The following is a 20,168-nucleotide window of genomic DNA, read 5'->3' as shown; positions in this document are numbered from 1 at the left end:
GCTCACCCATTGATCAGCTCCAGGATGATCAAAGACAGTCTGGAGTTACCTGTAAGTGCTGTGACAGTTAGAAGACGCCTGTGTGAAGCTAATTTATTTGCAAGAATCCCCCGCAAAGTCCCTCTGTTAAATAAAAGATGTGCAGAAGAGGTTACAATTTGCCAAAGAACACATCAACTGGCCTAAAGAGAAATGGGGGAATATTTTGTGGACTGATGAGAGTAAAATTGTTCTTTTTTGGGTTCAAGGGCCACAGACAGTTTGTGAGACGACCCCCAAACTCTGAATTCAAGCCACAGTTCACAGTGAAGACAGTGAAGCATGGTGGTGCAAGCATCATGATATGGGCATGTTTCTCTTACTATGGTGTTGGGCCTATATATCACATACCAGGTATCATGGATCAGTTTGGATATGTCAAAATACTTGAAGAGGTCATGTTGCCTTATGCTGAAGAGGACATGCCCTTGAAATGGGTGTTTCAACAAGACAGTGACCCCAAGCACACTAGTAAACAAGCAAAATCTTGGTTCCAAACCAACAAAATTAATGCCTCACAGATGTGAAGAAATCATGAAAAACTGTTTTTTTAAATCCTGTGAATCACTAAATACTAGTTTAGTGATTCACAGGATTGCTAAAAAAGCAGTTTGTACATAATAGTTTGAGTTTGTAGCATCAACAGCAGATGCTACTATTATTGTGAACACCCCCTTTTCTACTTTTTTTACTAATAGCCCAATTTCATAGCCTTAAGAGTGTGCATATCATGAATGCTTGGTCTTGTTGGATTTGTGAGAATCTACTGAATCTACTGGTACCTTGTTTGCCATGTAACAATAAGAAATATAGTCAAAACCTGGATTAATCTTTTTAGTCACATAGCACTACTATTATTCTGAACACTACTGTACACAGTATTTTTTTTTTTTTATAGGACACGCACACACAAGCGCTGACCCAGTTGTGTGAGCGCACATGCACATGCTTGGGACGACACAAGCGAGACGACGATTTGATTGAGCTAACAGACGGTGCTAATTCTTGTAACACACACACAAAATCCACTCCACTGTAAGCCGTCTGGATGCAGGAAGAGCTCTTCAGCTGAAAAGCTGACGTGACTTTTGGCTGGACTGAGGAACTACACAAAGTCTTTTTTTTTTATGGAAGTCCGAAGTCAGTGCACAGCATCACTGGACTACACGTCACAATTTGGACTTTAGCAGCAGTGGAACACCAAAATGTAAGTCAAAATCAAATGACAAGGATCTAGTTTAGCCGTTAAACAAATAATGAATGTTTTTATATTCTTTCAATGGACGAATACCATACATACCATACATAACATACCATTCGCCTCCTTGAATGGTATGTTCCAGCTTTCACCTCATGAAATATTCGTACCACTGATCTCAAAAACATTCATTATTTGTATATTTGAGGACTGGTTGGAGAACCACTGTCCCTGGCCTACAATTTAGAGAGTGAGTCTCATGAACAGAGGATCTTTGGTTTGATTCTTTGTCAAATCAGAAACTTGCTAAGGCCCTTAATCTCCAAATTGCTTCCATTATACAGTTGAAAACCTTGCATAGCAGTGCACTGACAATGGTGTGTGTGTGTGTGTGTGTGAGAGAGAGAGAAAATTGATGAAATGCACTTTGAGTGTCTGCATCTGAAGCAGAACTGCTATAGAAATGCAGTCCATTTGTCATTTTATGATTTCAGCTCTATGTGCTGTGTAGATAACAAGCACTTTTAGTGAACCAACAAAATGCAAAGATGTAGATCAAATTTACAGTAACATATATGCAGGCTGTCATGATGTGGAGGACTGAATTGGTTCAACTAACAAGCATTCAGGCTGCACACCATCTGGCGTGAAGAGAAAGATTTAGGTCAGTTAGTCAGGGGTGACACATCACCCTGCCGTGTGACTGGGTTTTATCAAACATCACAATGTGCATATTATTTTGTTATTATGAAAACAAGATGCATCAAATCTAATGACTTGTCACAATGCAGTCATAAATATGAATGTCAACCCTTATCTGTGTTTTTGCACACACCACAGCCATATGTATTGTCTGTTCTTGAAAATTCCACCCTGGTGTAGTGGCTCAACAAAACACAATATGCACACATTGTTTCAGTTGGATACAGAAAGCCGTGACCTTCATGCTTTCCTGGACTCGACCATCAGAAATGTATCTATATGTAGAGAAAGTGTCAAACTTGCAGCACTCATTGTTCCTGATTCTGGGTTCTCAGCCTTTGATCTCAAGAGATGCCAATAAAAAGATTATGGAGTCATGAGGTCCCTGGACAGAAGAGTTTGATGAGGATGAAGGTCCAGTTCTTGAGTGTCTTTGGGCTTCCAGTTGTACTGTATGGTTACTAACCAGTTACCAAAGGCAACAAGAAGGATCCTTTGGTACCATTGCATTGACTTTGTGTCAAACTAAAACTAATTTCTGGAGACTCAGATGAAGTGTATTATTTGCATTGTGAAGGAACATCAACCATGACATTTTGGCCATGTGGTGAACTTCTATGGGCTTGATCCCAGCATTCAGGTGCCTCAACGTCGAAGAACCCAATAACTGGATAATGCCAAGGAGACACCCATGAATTACCTTGGCACCGCTCAGGCCTCAATTATGTATATCTGCATTACACTGTAGTCCTTGTCATAGGTTACGCTAACCCCCCATCACCACCCCGTCTTGCTTTTTTGTTATGTGACTAAAATTTTCTAAATCCCAGATTACCCCATGATAGAGAAACGTTACTTGCTTCATAACCGTAACAGCCTTTTAAATGCATTCATGCTTTAAACAAAGCAATTTAATTCCAGGAATTCTGAACTGTGAAATGAAAGATTTTATTTATTTATTTTGAAGTAGCAGCCGGCTTTACAGCATCTTTAACCTAAATTACAGCGCTGACTTTTCGGTGGCCATGCTAATGCATGCAAATCCCATGTTTCAATTAATAGGATTGGCCACCCACCCAACCCCACCCTGACCCTAATCTCTGCAAATACAGGATTTTCAGAGAATGATGTCATGATATAAATTATGATTGTGTCATTGTTTTGCTTTTTTTTTTTTTTTTTTTTATCCTCCAAGTGAAGTAACTGCTGGTATCCTCAACACAAACAGTTCTGACAACCTGAAAAGGGCTTTCACTCATGTTTCTGCTGTTCTTTTTCTCTCCCTCAGATGGATCCTGTTCTTACTCTGGAGGTTGAAGCTGTTGTTGAACAGTAAGCCTTCTATTTTGACATTGCGCTCATTTTCTTTATCAGTCTTACAATTCCACAGAGACGGCTCTCACTAAAGTCATGAATGATCTTCTGCTTACAATGGATTCAGACACCACTACGGTTCTGTTGCTGTTAGATCTCAGTGCTGCATTTGATACAGTGGATCATCATATTCTACTTGATAGGCTGGAAAATCATTTTGGGATTACTGGGAGTGCCCTTGCATGGCTGACGTCATACTTGACCAGTCGTTCTCACTGTGTTTTGTACATTAACACTACCTCTAACCTTAGTGACTTGAAATTTGGGGTTCCTCAGGGGTCTGTCTTAGGCCCCCTGCTTTTCTCCCTTTATATAGCACGCCTTGGGCACATATTGCAGCGTTTTGGGATTACCTTTCACTGCTATGCAGATGATACTCAGTTATACATGCCGATAACTGCTGGTAATCTCGTTCACATAAAATCCTTAGAAGATTGCCTTGCAGCAGTGAGAAGTTGGATGTCTAGAAACTTCCTACTTTTAAACACTGATAAGCCTGAAATGATGGTTCTTGGTCCAGTGAGACATCGGCATCAATTTGACCAGTTAACAGAGAACACTGTTAGCAGAGAACACCGTACAAAGGTTCATTCAGTTAGTGTCCAATCTGATTTTATCCCACATAAATAAATCAAGCGCCCGAGTTGTTGTTTGGTGGCGACCTGTAGGGAACCTTCTTGCGCATGTGTGAATTTTTTCCTGCCCGCAGAGCGCATACGTCATGAGCAGTCAGCCTTAGAGTTCATGCGTGTACTTGGCACCAGTCAGTTTCTCATTTGCTATTACATGACGGAACAATGAGCGACGGTATTGAACCAAATTTTGCCAAAAGCTTGGTGAGGCCCAAGCGGAAACCATTCGCAATATTTGGCAGGCTTTTGGCGATGATGCCATTCGTTACTTTAACGTTTCCCATAATCCCCCTACACTTCCTAGAATGCACCGTGGTGCCAGCAGAGTCCTCACAGCACATGTAAACAATGGCAAAGTGAGGATGTGGATGGCGCCTATTCAGCGAGTTCAGGAGCGATTATGAAGATGACACGTTCTCTCAAATTGAGAGGGTTATCTAGAGGAGGTGTGGCACCTGTGATGAACTTCTGCTGTGCCCCGATGTTGTCTTGTTGTCCATACTTCACGATCTGTGTTTACATTGTGCCCCAAACCGGAATTCTGCTGAAACCAACCTGTGGTGTGAATCTCAGGCCAGACGGTGTGAGATTCACAACTGCAAAACAGCAGATGAGCGTAACACAATAAAAAGAGTGAAATAACTGCTTCAAAAATGGGCACACATCATTGGAGAGCAAAGCACATTCAGGTAGGCTGGTAGGCCGTCCACAAGCTGAAATGACCACGTGATTGACAGAATAATGGGCTTTGGTCATGGATGACCATCGTGTCACCATCCAAGAACCTGTGGACAAAGTGGGGATAACGTGTGACCAGAAAGCTGTCCTGGCCACCAAGGCAATGACTGGTACAGATGAGTATCAGATGGATCATCATCTGTTTTACTTCAGGATCTGGCTCTAATGAATCTTAGAGGAGGCCTGGACACTGCAAAAATGTCAAAGTTTCAACATTTGCCAAGCTTGAAGCTCCAGGAAAAAAAAACTGCCTGATGAAAGAACGCCTCATGAAGTACCCGGCTCCTAAACTTTGGTTGGAGCTGAAGACAGCCGTGACAACAGCCTGCCAAGAAACACTCGGACATCAGAGGAGGAAGCACCAGGACTGGTTTGATGACAATGACCAGGTCCTCCAAAAACTCATCGCCCAAAAGTGAAACATTTTCCGCAACCATAAGAAAAATGAAAAATTGAGTACTTATTCTGCTGGCTCTCATCCAGTGACAACCTGAAGTTCGGTTTCAAGCCATTGTCACCAGCTTGTGGAGGGACGTGTGTGCGTGCATGCACGTGTGTGTGTGTGTGTGTGTGTGTGTGTGTGTGTGTGTGTGTGTGTGTGTGTGTGTGTGTGTGTGTGTGTGTGTGTGTGTGTGTGTGTGTGTGTGTGTGTGTGTGTGTGTGAGAAAGAGACCTATTTCGTAGTGTTGAAACTGCTAGGGACAAGGCTTTGAGTTTTACGTTGATGTCTTTTGCATTGTTCTTACTCATGGCCTGAGGTCCAAACTCCTGACTCATGAGTCTTAGCTGAACTGTAAGTTCTTCGATTTTTTTAACACCATACATGTCTCACATAGTGCAGCTGCGTTTCCTCATTTTACTTCTCTTCTGCTGCATGCTATACAATACACACACCTCCGATCCCTGAGCCATGCAGGATTTAGCTTTTACTACTGTTCCTGCAGGACAGCTGGGGTCTTTCTGGCACCTGAGAGAAGCCAACAGGAGCTTCATGCTGCCATGAAAAAGTGCTCTGCTGTGGTCAACAGCTCTCTCTCAGAAGGAATGTCAGCAGCCATCTTAGAGGTGAATACCTTTAAATCTCTACATAGAGTACAGATTATAACACGTATTTGTTTCAGTAATTCAGCGGCAGCAGGGACAGTGACCTACATGAAGTGCTTGATTCTGATCTTACCAATCCTGAGTGAACAATACAAGCAAATCCACTTAATCTCTTTTAAACTCCCTCAATTAGCACAGTCCACAGCAGGCTTAAGGGCCCCTTCACACATAGTGCCAATTTGGTCGATTTTGCGCACGAAGTGTGCATGAAGCAGGAATCGTATGCAATACGTGTAAAATTGTAGCTGCTTCTAATGCCTCGTACACCTGTTGCTACAGCTATTTGTGCACACCAATGGCTGAAAGGCTGAGTGTGCACTGTGAGAGCCCATCGAACCCTCTCGCGGCAGGTGTCGGCCAAATTCCAGGTTACACACACACGAACATCTAACATCACTCGCTTGGCACTTAGAAAATGTGTGGCCATTCGCACTGTTAACACAACAACAGTCAGCAGACAATCACTGTCGAGCCGGATGTGAAATTTGTCTAAGTGCTCCATGAGTGTGGCTTTGCAAACAGACACAGTGACAAGTTGGTGTGTGCGGTAAACTGACAGGGGGTGTGTCCACCCACAGGAGCACCTGTGGAGATCTGTGGTTCTGGACATCCCAGCTGGAGAACACATTTTGTGTTTGGACGGACATGAACTAACAGTTGCCCACTGTGATGCTCATGTGTCTGCTTGCTGTCATCACGTGGACATACATAAAAACATATATCTCTGTTGCAATGGGCTGAAGCGAGCGCGCACACACTGCGCACATTGACAGGCTTCCCCAGGTGAAACAGACCGTCAAACGCAGCGAGCGATCTGAATGTCACGTCACCCATGTGCACTCTGGTCAACATAACGCATTGTCTGTCCTGCGGCGCACTGTCCACAAGACACTTGCGCGGGGCTGGCTGGACATACCGCCAGCAGATGTGAACATGATAAGAGTGCTCTGCTTCTCATTCATGTCATTTCATTTTGTACATCTGTGACGATGGGTCATCTCTAGAGGAACAGACGGATCATATTTGTATTGTCCGTTTGATAAGAGGGATTCAATAAAATACGTTTTTTTTTATTGGGTGTGTGCTTTTATTTTTTTAAATATGTTCATGTCCTTCTTGATATCACGCATTTTCCCGCACCTTTCACAGGACAGTGATGGTAGCTCAGTGCTCAAGTTTCTGGCTGGCAATGAGAGCTTTTGGAAAGTACAGGTTTGAATCCCGTGGGTGGCATGTAATTTTTTTATTTTTTTTATTTTCACAACAGCTCAGCTGCTGATGTGTAACCACATCACGCAGCTGCTGGCACTGTGTTCCTGCATGCACAAAACTGTTGCAGCGGCATAGTGCACGCCTGTCTTTCGGCTCAATGTTTTCATGGTTCGCTCATATGAGCTGCTCAGCCCTGAGTCGCCCTGAGTTGTACTTATTCGTACTGTGTGTGAAGGGGCCCTAAACTCTGATTAGCATGCCAGCGTGTTTCACTCCATCTTAAATTTTCTTTTTTGTACTTAATGAAGCTAGCTACAGTGAGTGAGGATGAGAACGTTTAGTTGTCTGTTGATGAATGTTGGTGTGTGCAGGTTGTGAAACAATGAGTGGTAAATGCTATATGCGTCAACAGGCCATGGATCTTGGGGTACCCGTTGTGGCGAGGGATATTCCAGGAAATGCTGCTGTGGTACATCATGAGGTCACAGGGCTGCTGTACTCTACTCCACAGGTAAACTGTGACAAACCCTGACCAGGTGACTGACTGCACAGTGCAGTATTAACCAGTACTGAAGCGTAACAGGATGTGAGCACAATGTAGCCTACAGACATTCACATCACCCTTACAAAGGTTTACTTTTCATGCATGATATCAGGTTATGTCATTCAGCCTGACAGGGCTTCACTTTTTAAGGAGGAAAAATCAATTTTAAAAGCTTAGCACTTTAAATTCTTGTCATTCGTTAAATCTGAGCAGAAGAAATGAAACAAACGGCGCTGTTTCATAAGGTGGAGTCAGAAAGTGCAGCCTTTAGGGACTGCATTACCACATAGTGATGCAACACATGGCAGCATGAAGAAAATGGGCTGGTTCTATGATTCACGTTCAACCTGATGTTTTAATGAGGCTCGAGGAGAACAGTGACAGTAGTATAGGCTGAAAAAGGGCATTTGGTCGCAGGAAGCTGCCATGGTTTGATGATGTGTGGTAAGAGGATACTTCGTCCTCGGAGGACATCTCGTGCACTTTGTTCAGCTGTAGACAAATCCTTTGTGAAAGTAACCTCTTACAGGTGGCTGTAGCGACTTGGGCTGGATATACCATGATGTCAAACAGCAAGGGCTCATCTGTCAGCTACAATGTCTGTTGAACTAATATATACTTTACTTTATTCATTCATGAACAAAAATTTCCATGAACAAGGAACAACAGAAGATGTATCGTGTAAACATTGTCCCTTATAACATAAATTCATTAAAAAAAAAACAAAAAAACTGAACCACACTTTAGGTTTATTAGTATCCATTCACGACCTTTCTGTCATCTTTGATTTTCTTTTGATAAAATCTGAGGACCTTATGTTTCCCAGTTGTGATTGGAACGCCTTGGGATGCCCCAGGAAGAGATAGAGGACTTGGCCAAAGAGAGGGAAGTGTGGGATGAGCTGCTTGGTCTGCTGCCACTGCATCCCAGACCTGGATAAGGAGCGGAGAATGAATAGTGAATGAACACCTTATGTTATTGTCAGCTATGGGGAGCAGTCTGGTATGCATCCATTCAGACCACCCCCATGGTTTGGCATGTAAATCGACTACAGATTAATTGCAAACTTTACATAATTGTGTGAAATATAGATTTGTTGTCACTGTGACTTCTTTTTAAAAGTGATAACTGTAAATGACAATGCAGAGTTGCACTGAAATCAAAGTGTGAGTGCCTAAACAGCAACTGTGTGTTCATATGAACAGAGCATGTTAAAAGCACACACCCTCTGCCGCCCATAGACTATATATATGCACTCCTACCTTGTGTTCCACTCAAGTCAGCCTGATGAAGCAGGCTTAGTGCACGTTGGGATCCAAGCACAGAATGAATGACTCAGGTAGTTTATACTCTTCTCTATGCTGTTGTGTGCCCGCTGAGCCGGGCACAGGTGGAGCCAAAGGCTGAGAGTTCACTGAGCTCCAAAAAAAAAATCCTGACTGGCGAAGTGCCATATCTGCTCAGGAGGGCTAATATATTAAAATGCTATATCATTAAAGTTGCCATGCCACCAGACATTCTAGAGCAGGGGTAGGCAACCTGTTCCAGAAAGAGCCATGAGGGTGCAGGTTTTCTTTGCAGCCACTGACTCCACCAGGTGATTTCACTGATTAACTGATTCCATCTGCTCAAAGTGATATTAATCAGTAAAATCACCTGGTGGAGTCAGTGGCTGCAAAGAAAACCTGCACCCTCATGGCTCTTTCTGGAACAGGTTGCCTACCCCTGTTCTAGAGAGAAGCACAGGCATGATCTTGATTTTATTTATCTTAAATTGATTGAATAAACATAATAAACATAGGCTTTTAAAGTAGTATCCGATCAGACTTGTTTCCTGTATTGAGACAACACTGCCTGTGACCTATCATGCAGCATGTAGATTTTGGTTAATGTCAGGACAAGAACCAATCAAGGTTGATGTTGCAAATTTGCCCTGTGTTAAAAGCTGTGTTAAAAGATGTAAGATACTTTGCCACTACAACGGGCTTGTGGTCTGTTTGGACATTGGAGCCATACGTAAGTCTCACTGTTCACTACACTGACACAGAATAGAATTTACAGAACAAATGTTTGCAAGCTTCCTATTTTCCGGAGGATCACACAGCAGAAACCATCACAATGATGCTCAAGGACATGCTCTCATCCTGGAGGCACTAGGTCTGTATTTCCATAGACAGTGGTGCAAACATTGTCAACACTGTATCACTGAAAAACTGGACTTGTTTTTAGTTCTCCAGACATCGATCACAGCTAGTAGTCTTTAAGTTAAAGTTATTACCTTTGTTGATATATGGTTAGGAGTATGCCTTGTAGTGTTTTTTTTTTGCACCAAATCAATCCCAAAAGTCTGAAAAAGTGATCAGACGTGTTTTTCTACTGTATTGCTAGTACGGATTGTACCAATGATGCAGTTTTTCCCAAATAACTACCAGTAAAAGCATGGAACAACAACTGCTCCTACAGCCAACAGAAACATATACTTTTACTAACCGTCATGAGCCAGCACTTCGTTAAGATCTTGCTTGGATCAAGGACAGGTAGCGTTGATGTAACATTATCATTGTTAATAAAGATAAAAGACTCTCAGGTGCTCATTGGTGGAAGCAATTGAAGTGTTGTCATTCTTCTTTTTCTGTGGAGTTTATTGGTGGCTGGCAACCATCGTTTGTCCGTTACTCCCCACTAAGTACTCAGGATGTGGAACACAGCAGCTCGAGCACATCATCTCCATCCTGACATCTGCTGGTCAAATAATTTGCAGCACAATTTGATAATATTAAAAGTAATTTTTCTTTTGGCTTTGCCAACAAGTAATATTAATATATAATCAGTAAATACTATACTATATCCTCAGTTATTGCATAAATAATATATATTATATAAGTAATATCTTTTATCCCCCAGCTCTAGCATTAGATTAGATTAGATGGAACTTTATTGATCCCTTGGGAAGACTCCCTCATGGAAATTGAGGTTCCAGCAGCATTGTATAGCAGCACACAGGGTAAGAATCACACAAAAGTATCAAAAGTGAAAGTAAAAAGGAAAACAGGTTGCAAATATTAATATAAATGCACAATATAAATACCAGACATACTGATCAGTACTGGTTTACTCGTAGAGCTGGGTATCGATTCAGATTTCAAGAATCGATTTGATTACGTTTCCTAAGATTCTGAAGTGAGTATTTCGATTTGAGTTGATCCGATCCAATATTGATTTGGGTTAGTGTTATTAAAACCGTTTTTGAGCTGTTACCTAATTGTCTAGTTATGCAACATAATACTAGTATTATATTGACATTTGACGGCAAATTAATGGAGTATTGGTAGTTAATAATGATGGCAAGATCCAACTCCCTCCCAGAATGATAGAGTAGTATTTTTATTTTACAAACATACTCAAGGGCAGAATTACTGAACAGATCCAGGGCAGCCAAAGAGGGCGCCAGAGGTACCTGGTTCATTGGCCCTGACACAGGTACATTTCTACACCCTTCCATATTTTGCCTGATGCCTTGTTTCTTTTGCCATTAAACTAAAGCCAAAACCTTATGGCTTTGCTTCACAAAATTTGGCCCTCAAAATGCAAGCAATAGTGTTTCAGAGAGTTATAAATGTAAAATTATATATATATATATATATATATATATATATATATATATACCAGGTCTATTAGAAAAGTGTCCGACCTTATTATTTTTTTCAAAAACCATATGGATTTGAATCACATGTGATTGCGTCAGACAAGCTTGAACCCTCGTGCGCATGCGTGAGTTTTTCCACGCCTGTCGGTTGCGTCATTCGCCTGTGAGCAGGCTTTGAGTGAGGAGTGGTCCAGCCCCCTCATCGGATTTTCATTGCCAGGAAATGGCGGAATGATTTGGGCTTTTTTTCCATCAGAATTTTTTCAGAAACTGTTAGAGACTGGCAGCTGGAAACCATTAGAAAAATTTATCTGGCTTTCGGTGAAAATGTTACGGGCTTGGTAGAGAATAAGGAGTGTTACTGTCGCTTTAAGGACGGCCCCCAGCGGCTGTGGGGCGCGCTCCGAAGCCGCCATCGACAGGCTGAATGACCATTTCATTTCTAAACGGATCCGTGACCATCATGTGCACTTTCTCTGGTTATCACAAGAGCTGGACATCAACCATTTTCCGGCAGATTTCACTTTTAACAAGAGATTTTGTCATGGAAAGCCAAGCGGAGGCTTCGCGCATCACGATGGATTCGCTACTGGAGCGAGACAAAACCACCTCCATTTTGGTCTCACAGGACGGCTTTGAGATGACGTTCAGACAGCTGTCGGTGGTGTTTCCATCGAGTGATTATCCGAGAAATTGTGGATGTGCCTGGACATACCAGAACATGTCCCGTGAGGCTTCATAACGGCGTTGCTTTGCGCCATGTGACATCGCCGTGATGCGCGGAATTCCTCCACCCGTCTGTCTCAATGTGCCAAAAAAGTGCTGATGTCCACGTCTTTTCACAATTCCTGTGCTAGTCAGACGACGTCCCGGATAAAACACAGCGTCCAGTTTAGAAATGAACGGCACATTCCACTGTTACAGGAGTTTTTGTCATGGAAAGAGGAGTGGAGGCTTCGCGCATCGCGGCGGTGCCGCATGGCGCAAAGCAATGCCGTGATGAAGTCTCACAGGACATGTTCTGGCATGTCCAGGCACATCCACCATTTCTCGGATAATCACTCGATGGAAAAACCATCGACAGCTGTCTGAACGTCATCTCAAAGCCGTCCTGTGAGACCAAAACGGAGGTGGTTTTGTCTCGCTCCAGTAGCGAATTCATCGTGACGTGCGAAGCCTCCACTCGGCTTTCCATGACAAAATCTCTTGTTAAAAGTGAAATCTGCCGGAAAATGGTTGATGTCCAGCTCTTGTGATAACCAGAGAAATGGCACACGATGGTCACAGATCCAGACAGCCATCCGTTTAGAAATGAAATGGTCGTTCAGCCTGTCGATGGCGGCTTTGGAGTGCGGCGCGCCCCGCAGCCGCTGGGGGCTGTCCTTAAAGCGACAGTAACACTCCTTATTCTCTACCAAGCCCGTAACATTTTCACCAAAAGCCAGATAAATTTTTCTAATGGTTTCCAGCTGCCAGTCTCTAACAGTTTCTGAAAAAATTCTGATGGAAAAAAAGCCCAAATCATTCCGCCATTTCCTGGCAATGAAAATCTGACGAGTGGGCTGGACCACTCCTCACTCAAAGCCTGCTCACAGGCGAATGACGCAACCGACAGGCGTGGAAAAACTCACGCATGCGCACGAGGGTTCAAGCTTGTCTGAGGCAATCACACGTGATTCAAATCCATATGGTTTTTGAAAAAAATAATAAGGTCGGATACTTTTCTAATAGACCTCATATATATATATATATATATATATATATATATATATATATATATATATATATATATATATATATATATATATATATATACAGTAGTGTTCAGAATAATAATAGTGCTATGTGATTAAAAAGATTAATCCAGGTTTTCAGTACATTTCTTATTGTTACATGGGAAACAAGGTACCAGTAGATTCAGTAGATTCTCACAAATCCAACAAGACCAAGCATTCATGATATGCACACTCTTAAGGCTATGAAATTGGGCTATTAGTAAAAAAAAAAGTAGAAAATGGGGTGTTCACAATAATAGTAGTGTGGCATTTAGTCAGTGAGTTCATCAATTTTGTGGAACAAACAGGTGTGAATCAGGTGTTCCCTATTTAAGGATGAAGCCAGCACCTGTTGAACATGCTTTTCTCTTTGAAAGCCTGAGGAAAATGGGACGTTCAAGACATTGTTCAGAAGAACAGCGTAGTTTGATTAAAAGTTGATTGGAGAGGGGAAAACGTATACGCAGGTGCAAAAAATTATAGGCTGTTCATCTACAATGATCTCCAATGCTTTAAAATGGACAAAAAACAGAGACACGTGGAAGTTAACGGAAAACAACCATCAAAATGGATAGAAGAATAACCAGAATGGCAAAGGCTCACCCATTGATCAGCTCAAGGATGATCAAAGACAGTCTGGAGTTACCTGTAAGTGCTGTGACAGAAGACGCCTGTGTGAGGGCCACAGACAGTTTGTGAGATGACCCCCAAACTCTGAATTCAAGCCACAGTTCACAGTAAAGACAGTGAAGCATGGTGATGCAAGCATCATGATATGGGCATGTTTCTCCTACTATGGTGTTGGGCCTATATATCGCATACCAGGTATCATGGATCAGTTTGGATATATGTTGCATTTACTTTGTTGTGTCCATTGTCCATAAGTAAATGAGATGTGACAGCTATACTTGTAGACTGCACAGGTCTGTTGTAAAGGCACATTTGGATCTGGAGCCACAAATATCACCATCCTCTAGCACTCTAAAAACACTTCTGAAGTCTTTTCTGATCACTGCAGGAGCTGTTTATTATTATTATTATTATTATTATTATTATTATTATTATGTTCATATGCCTTGGAATATATTTTATGCTTTAAAGCCTCTTCAGTCAACTTCAGTGGCAAGTTTCACGTGTCACTTGGCAGTAAATGTGAGTGGTTTTGCTTTTATCCCTGCCAGGAATTTGTGCATCAATCTCAAAGGCTGTTGTCAGATCCTGAGCTGAGAGAAAAACTGGTGAGGAACGGAAAAATCTACGTGGAAAAACATCACAGCCCGAAACGAGAGAGAGAGACCTACCTGAAGCTGGTTGACATTCTGCAGTGAGCACGCGAAACCCGACCCCACATCCCCCCTTTGTACCATCTCAGGGACTTCAGTCGCCATAGTTGTTTTCCCAGTGTGACCATAATCACCAATTATGTATCTGTTCTCATCATTTAAAACATCACAGTGCAGAACAATCAGATTTATTCTGGGCACGCACAGGGAAATCAGGCTGCACAGCGCTTTGAACCAAAAGCAAAGGATGACTGGAATGCTGCATTCTTATCTTATATATATTTTTTGCATTTGGAACGACTGGTGTGGTGTTAAACATGAGAGAAAGTAGTTTTTACTCTGACTTTAGTAACAATAAATGAAAGCAGCAAGCAACAATTTTGCTTGCCTTGTGCTGTTTCATTTCATTGATTGCTTTGGAGGGGTTGGTGATCTCGGTGTGTTTTTGGCTCCGTCTTCTCTGGCAGATGGGAACAAAGCGTGGGAGCAAGCCATTTGTAACTCGTGCACATTGGCTGTTACTGACATGCAGCATTTGAAGTCTAATGTTATATACTGAATGGGAGGGCTTGACTGGTTTAGAAGGTATAAAACACAATTGTAAGGTAGGGCGTAATGTAGACTTTGATTGGAGGCACTACACATCAGTGATTACTCTAATCTGACCACTTCTTTTAGTAACGAGTAATCTAACGCGTTAATCTTTCCAAATCAGTAATCAGATTAAAGTTACTTCTCCATGTCACTGTGCGTTACTATTATTTTTCATTGTGGGTCGATAGCAGCATTAAACTTGGTCCGTGGGCAGGAGGTCGGGGTTCGACTGAACTGCCCACTTTAAGCGAACTGTGAGCTTTTCATCCGCGGTTGTTATAATCGTTCAGACTAGCTGCGCTCTCATTCGATCCGCTGACATCACCACTCGCCCTGTTCACTGCTTGTTTACTCCAGTCAACTTGTCCAAGTCCAGCAAATGCTCCAGAGGCTGTATTGTTGGTGTGAATAGTGATGCCGTTGGAATGTGGCCAACGAATGCAACATTCTTTCCTCTGAAAATTAATGATACAACAGGTATCTATCCCTTACTGCCCAAATAATCCCAGGAATCATTGCATGATTTTTTTGGGGGGAGGTGTCCCAAGGCAAAATGGTTGGTATTTTTTGTTTTGTTTTAAATAAACACATTTTTTTTTCAATATAAATAAGTAAAGTTAAAATTAAAGTATAAATGAGTACTGAAAAATGTTTCATAAACTAAACCCACTGTAGCAGTTTGCCACATGCATCTGTCAAAGTTGCTAGGTGACAGGGGTAGGGTCAACATAAACTAGTGACGCAGTCACAAAATGGTTCGTAGGGTAGACCATCTCCTTTCAGAATGGTTGGTTTGGCCTTTGCCGTCTCACAAGGCCAAATCTTAATAGGACGGAGCCTTTGATGGATGTTGCCCACGAATTGAGACACAGCCATTGATAATGGTGCATTTGAAGATAAACATGGTTATTATTAAAGATAAACTAGTTCATATTTCTTACATTTCATCTCAGTATGTTCTCGTGGTTGCTACTCTATTCATTTTTACTAAAGTACAATAGTTGAGTTGTATATTTTTGAGGGCCCAGGAAAAACCCAGTTAGTTTAAAGGCCAAAGGACCACAAAGGTCTTGTGTAATTTGTGGTTACAAAGGTTGAGATAGAAGAGCATCATGGCATAAAACAAAACAAGAGCATTGTTTTTTTCTTTTTAAAGAGACGCTCCAGCACTACTTTAAGATATATGAAAATAGTAAAGTCATTTCTTTCGGATTCTCCCTTGTTCAGGATCATCACCGTAGACTCTGTATGGATCTTTTATGTTGATCTGGCACAGGTTTTAAACCAGTTGCCCTTCTGATGAAAGTCTGTATTTTATGGAGAATGGGCACAAGTGGTCTTGAACCAGGAACCTTCTGTTTTGGAAGCAAGTGCACTAACCACTTGGGAGAATATTTTGAAGTGCTTTTTCACAAAACAGTTTCAACTCTGCTAAAAAAAAAATAAAAATTAATAAAACTGACTATACATCTTTGCCTGCTCCTCAAGTAAAATTACTGGAACATGTGAAAGAACCAGTTCTTAAGCCTAGCCCTCATTTGTACTGGTTCTAGCCCTTATGACATGCACTGACTACTTTTGTTGGCAAGTGCTACTAAGCAGCATACAAGTCTGTGTGCCCTGACCCCACATTGATTGGAGGCTTCATCCTGAACCATCCAGCAAGAAAGCCATTACTTATTTGCAGTAGTAGTTTGTTAGCAGATTAGCTTTTCAGATAAGTTTTAAAACCATTAATGGACCAATTATCTTCCAACCAATAATGTATTTTATACATAGCTAGTAACACTGAAAATAATTTATAATCCCCTTTGCTCTTGTCTGCTATGTGTTTTGCAGCAGTGAGGTAGCTAAGGGGAGCTGAGCTCAACTCTGCCCCCAGAAGAAAGGGCCTGGCTGCCAGACTGCCACAAAAAAATAAAGAAACCACTCTTTAACACCATACAGTGGTCCAGCCATGAGGCGAGGTCTTAAAATGGGAAGCACATTTGACTTATGGTTTTGATTTATAAATCAAATTATTCTGGATAGAATAACTACATTAATGTAAACTCTCAAAATGTACAAAGTGGATATATAACACATATCTGTTAAATTTAAAATAATGCACTAATTCTGAAGATTTGAGCATTAACACACAAATGCCCAAAGGGATTATGGGTAAACTTACCCTCTGCTCATATTGATTGGTTGACTAATTCATTCTATTTAAAAACCAACACAAGTGAATCAATGTAATGCGTGTGTTGCTGTTTACAAATAAATGTGCTTTTGTAAAATATATCATTTTTTTTATTTGTGTAAAATAAAGGCATTTGCAAAGCCGAAAAGTCGGTTAAATTATGATTCAGGCCGTGTGATATAACCGGCGTCAAAATGCATAAAACACTGCTATCTACTGGCGACCCATCTCACAAAATCTCCAGAGATTAAACGTGACTTAGGGGTAAACAAACAAAGATACTTTGTGGACTATTTTACAACAGACGGAAAAAAACAATAGAAAAAGAAAAGGCGTTCTTTAAAGAAGTGGAGACAGCGTGACCACCAGACTTTCTGGTAAGCCGTTTTGATTTTAGATTTCACTCCGTGCGTCCGTCACATTGCTTTGTCATTGGCTGCACATCACATTCTGCTCCTGACGTCCTTCCGAGCAGGTCAGAGTGCTCTTAACACACTACACATGGCAGGAATATCTGATAAGATTATCTTTAGCGTCATCACGATTGTCGGGGCGTCCTTAAGGTTGTTGGAAGGAGAAGATCGGGTCCAATATCGGCCTAATTATCTTGCCGTGTGAACCAGGCTTAACAGAAACGTTGTTATGATGCCTCACAGAGTGACCGATTGATCCGTTGTGACACTGAACAGAGCTGCTAACCGATCAGATGTTATGACGCCTCACGGAGCGACTGATTGATCCGTTGTTATGACACCGCACAGAGCCGCTAACCAATCGGATGTTATGACGCCTCATGGAGGGACTGATTGATGCGTTATTATGACACTGTGCCGCAAAGTTCAACGACCAAAATACCAACATTCTGGGCGCAATGAACATGTTTTCACTATTATTTGATTTCTTTGTGCGTCTGACATTGTTATTCAAGCATTCAAAAGGCGATTCCTATCACCACACAACTCCAACCACACACGAGAAGGTTTTTTGACAGTTCTTGTTATTGAAAGAAACCGCGTCTCCCTAACTGAATAGAGTTATGATGTCATCACGCATGCGCTTAGGCACTGTCTAGCGGAATCCTCCATTACAGTTTAACAGACTTCTTGGCTTTACAAATGCCTTTTTTTTCTTTCTTTTTTTTTTTTAAATTGAAAATATTACATTTTTACAAAAGCACATTTTTTTGTAAACACCAACACGTTACATTGATTCACTTGTGTTGGTTTTTACATAGAATGAATTAGTCAACCAGTAAGTATGAGCAGAGGCTAAGTGTACCCATAATCCTTTTGGGCTTCTGTGTGTTAATGTTCAAATCTCCAGAATTAGTACATTATTTTAAAATTAACAGATATGTGTTATATATCACTTTGTACATTTTAAGAGTTTGCATTAATGTAGCTATTCCATCTGGATTCATTTGATTTATAAATCAAAACCATAAGCCTTCATTCCTACGTTGTTATCACTGCAGGGTAACTTGATCAATACATGACAGGAGACAGTAAGTTACGAGCCTCATATATACAGTTTTTTGAAATACCAGAATTGAATATGAATTTTACATAATGTGGGATAAATAAAAATTTTCAAAGTAATGACAAGATATTTACCTCATTATAAAATGAGCCAACTTCAAAAAACTAGATTTTATAAAATCAAGAATGTAGCAATATTCAAGGTGATGGTATTTTTAATGGAAAATAAATGAAGTTGAACACATTTTACAAAGACGTCTTTGATTTGCATACTTAAAGAAAACTCATTCAGCCACGTTTTTGGTGAAACCTATAACTCTTGCCAAATTTTTTCACAGTTACTTGTAATGAATATACTGCATTTGATATTGTGGTTACTTTGCTGTACTTCATGTACCAACATGTGGCTGCACCAATTTAGCAATGTCTTCTCTTCATACAGCATACTCCAAAAGTACAGGAACACTTGGTATTTCACACATTTTAATGTGTTTATGTCATTTCAAATACAATAAATAAATAAATAAATAAAAATTTCTAAAATTAGCTTCCTTTACCTGAAACTGAAAGCAAATTTCCACAACTTGATATAAAGTAATTAAAAATATAAAAGACAAGATGGTGGGTTGCATAAGTAATGGAATGCTTTGGTATAGTAAGTCCCTTCGGCTGCTCCCTTGTTTGCACTCGAGGTCGCCACAGCAAATCCAAGGTGGATCTGCATGTTGATTTGGCACAGGTTTTACGCCGGATGCCCTTCCTGACGCAACTCCACATTACATGGAGAAATGTGGCAGGGGTGGGATTTGAACCCAGAACCTTCAGAACTGAAACCAAGCGCATTAACCACTTGGCCACCACCCCCTAATGGAATGCTTTGGTATAATACCTATAAATAATCAGTTTAATTTCCAGTTTTCTTCAGACAAATCAGGGGATGGATACATGCACATTTCCAAGTCAATGAAAATGTCTTGGACTTTATTTACATCATTTATGAAGAAATACAAACATTACGGCACTCTATGGCAAATCTGTGTGGAGCAGATAGTTCTCAATAACTGAGTGTGCAAGAAGAAGAAGAGTGAGGAAAGACACCCAAACAACCCATAAGGTATAGGCTTGTGATTGGAGAAATTGTGCACAGTGCAGGCTTTGCATTTTGTATCACCAGTTATACAGCTTCATGATGAAGTGCTATAGAGGAGGATTTTTTTTTCCCACCAAAACATCAGATCTAGGCTTGCATCTCAGATGTACCTTCTGGCAAATTGTAGCTGGACTTTCATATTGGAATGACTTGGAAATCTTGATGTAGCCATCCCCTGACCTGTCTGAAGAAAACTGGCAATAAAATTGATTATTTATAGGTATTATACTAAAGTGTTTCATTATTTGTACAGCCCATCATCTTGGCTTTTATATTTTAATCAATTTATTTGTATTTGAAATGGGATAAACAAATTAAAATATGTGAAATACCAAGTGTTCCAATGCTTTTGGAGAGCACTGTATGCAGCTGAAACATTTGGTGGCTTTAAGAGTCCAGTGAACTACCTGAACCATCTCAACACATGTCCACGCTCTAATATTCACAATAATATACAGTACACTTATAAAAAGCCATTGAAAGATTGTGAGATGTGGTGGAAATAATTCCAAATCAG

At 41.0% G+C, this 20,168-nt stretch overlaps 1 protein-coding gene across 1 annotated transcript in view; it reads left to right on the top strand.

The window, feature by feature from the left end:
* Positions 1–14,298, top strand: part of glt1d1 (glycosyltransferase 1 domain containing 1) — a 103,943-nt gene extending 89,645 nt beyond the window's left edge. Inside the window, exons 9-12 of the mRNA XM_034169757.1 lie at positions 3,228–3,271; positions 5,628–5,748; positions 7,412–7,510; positions 14,146–14,298. Of these exons, the coding sequence (XP_034025648.1) occupies positions 3,228–3,271; positions 5,628–5,748; positions 7,412–7,510; positions 14,146–14,292 (411 nt within the window). The 3' untranslated portion in view covers positions 14,293–14,298. The remainder of the gene's footprint in view (positions 1–3,227; positions 3,272–5,627; positions 5,749–7,411; positions 7,511–14,145) is intronic.
* Positions 14,299–20,168: the final 5,870 nt, after the last annotated feature.

Source organism: Thalassophryne amazonica, chromosome 5 (assembly GCF_902500255.1).
Source record: "Thalassophryne amazonica chromosome 5, fThaAma1.1, whole genome shotgun sequence".
Lineage (NCBI taxonomy): Eukaryota > Metazoa > Chordata > Actinopteri > Batrachoidiformes > Batrachoididae > Thalassophryne > Thalassophryne amazonica.
The sequence above is the reverse complement of the archived record's forward strand: the minus strand, read 5'-3'. Positions and strand labels throughout refer to the sequence as shown.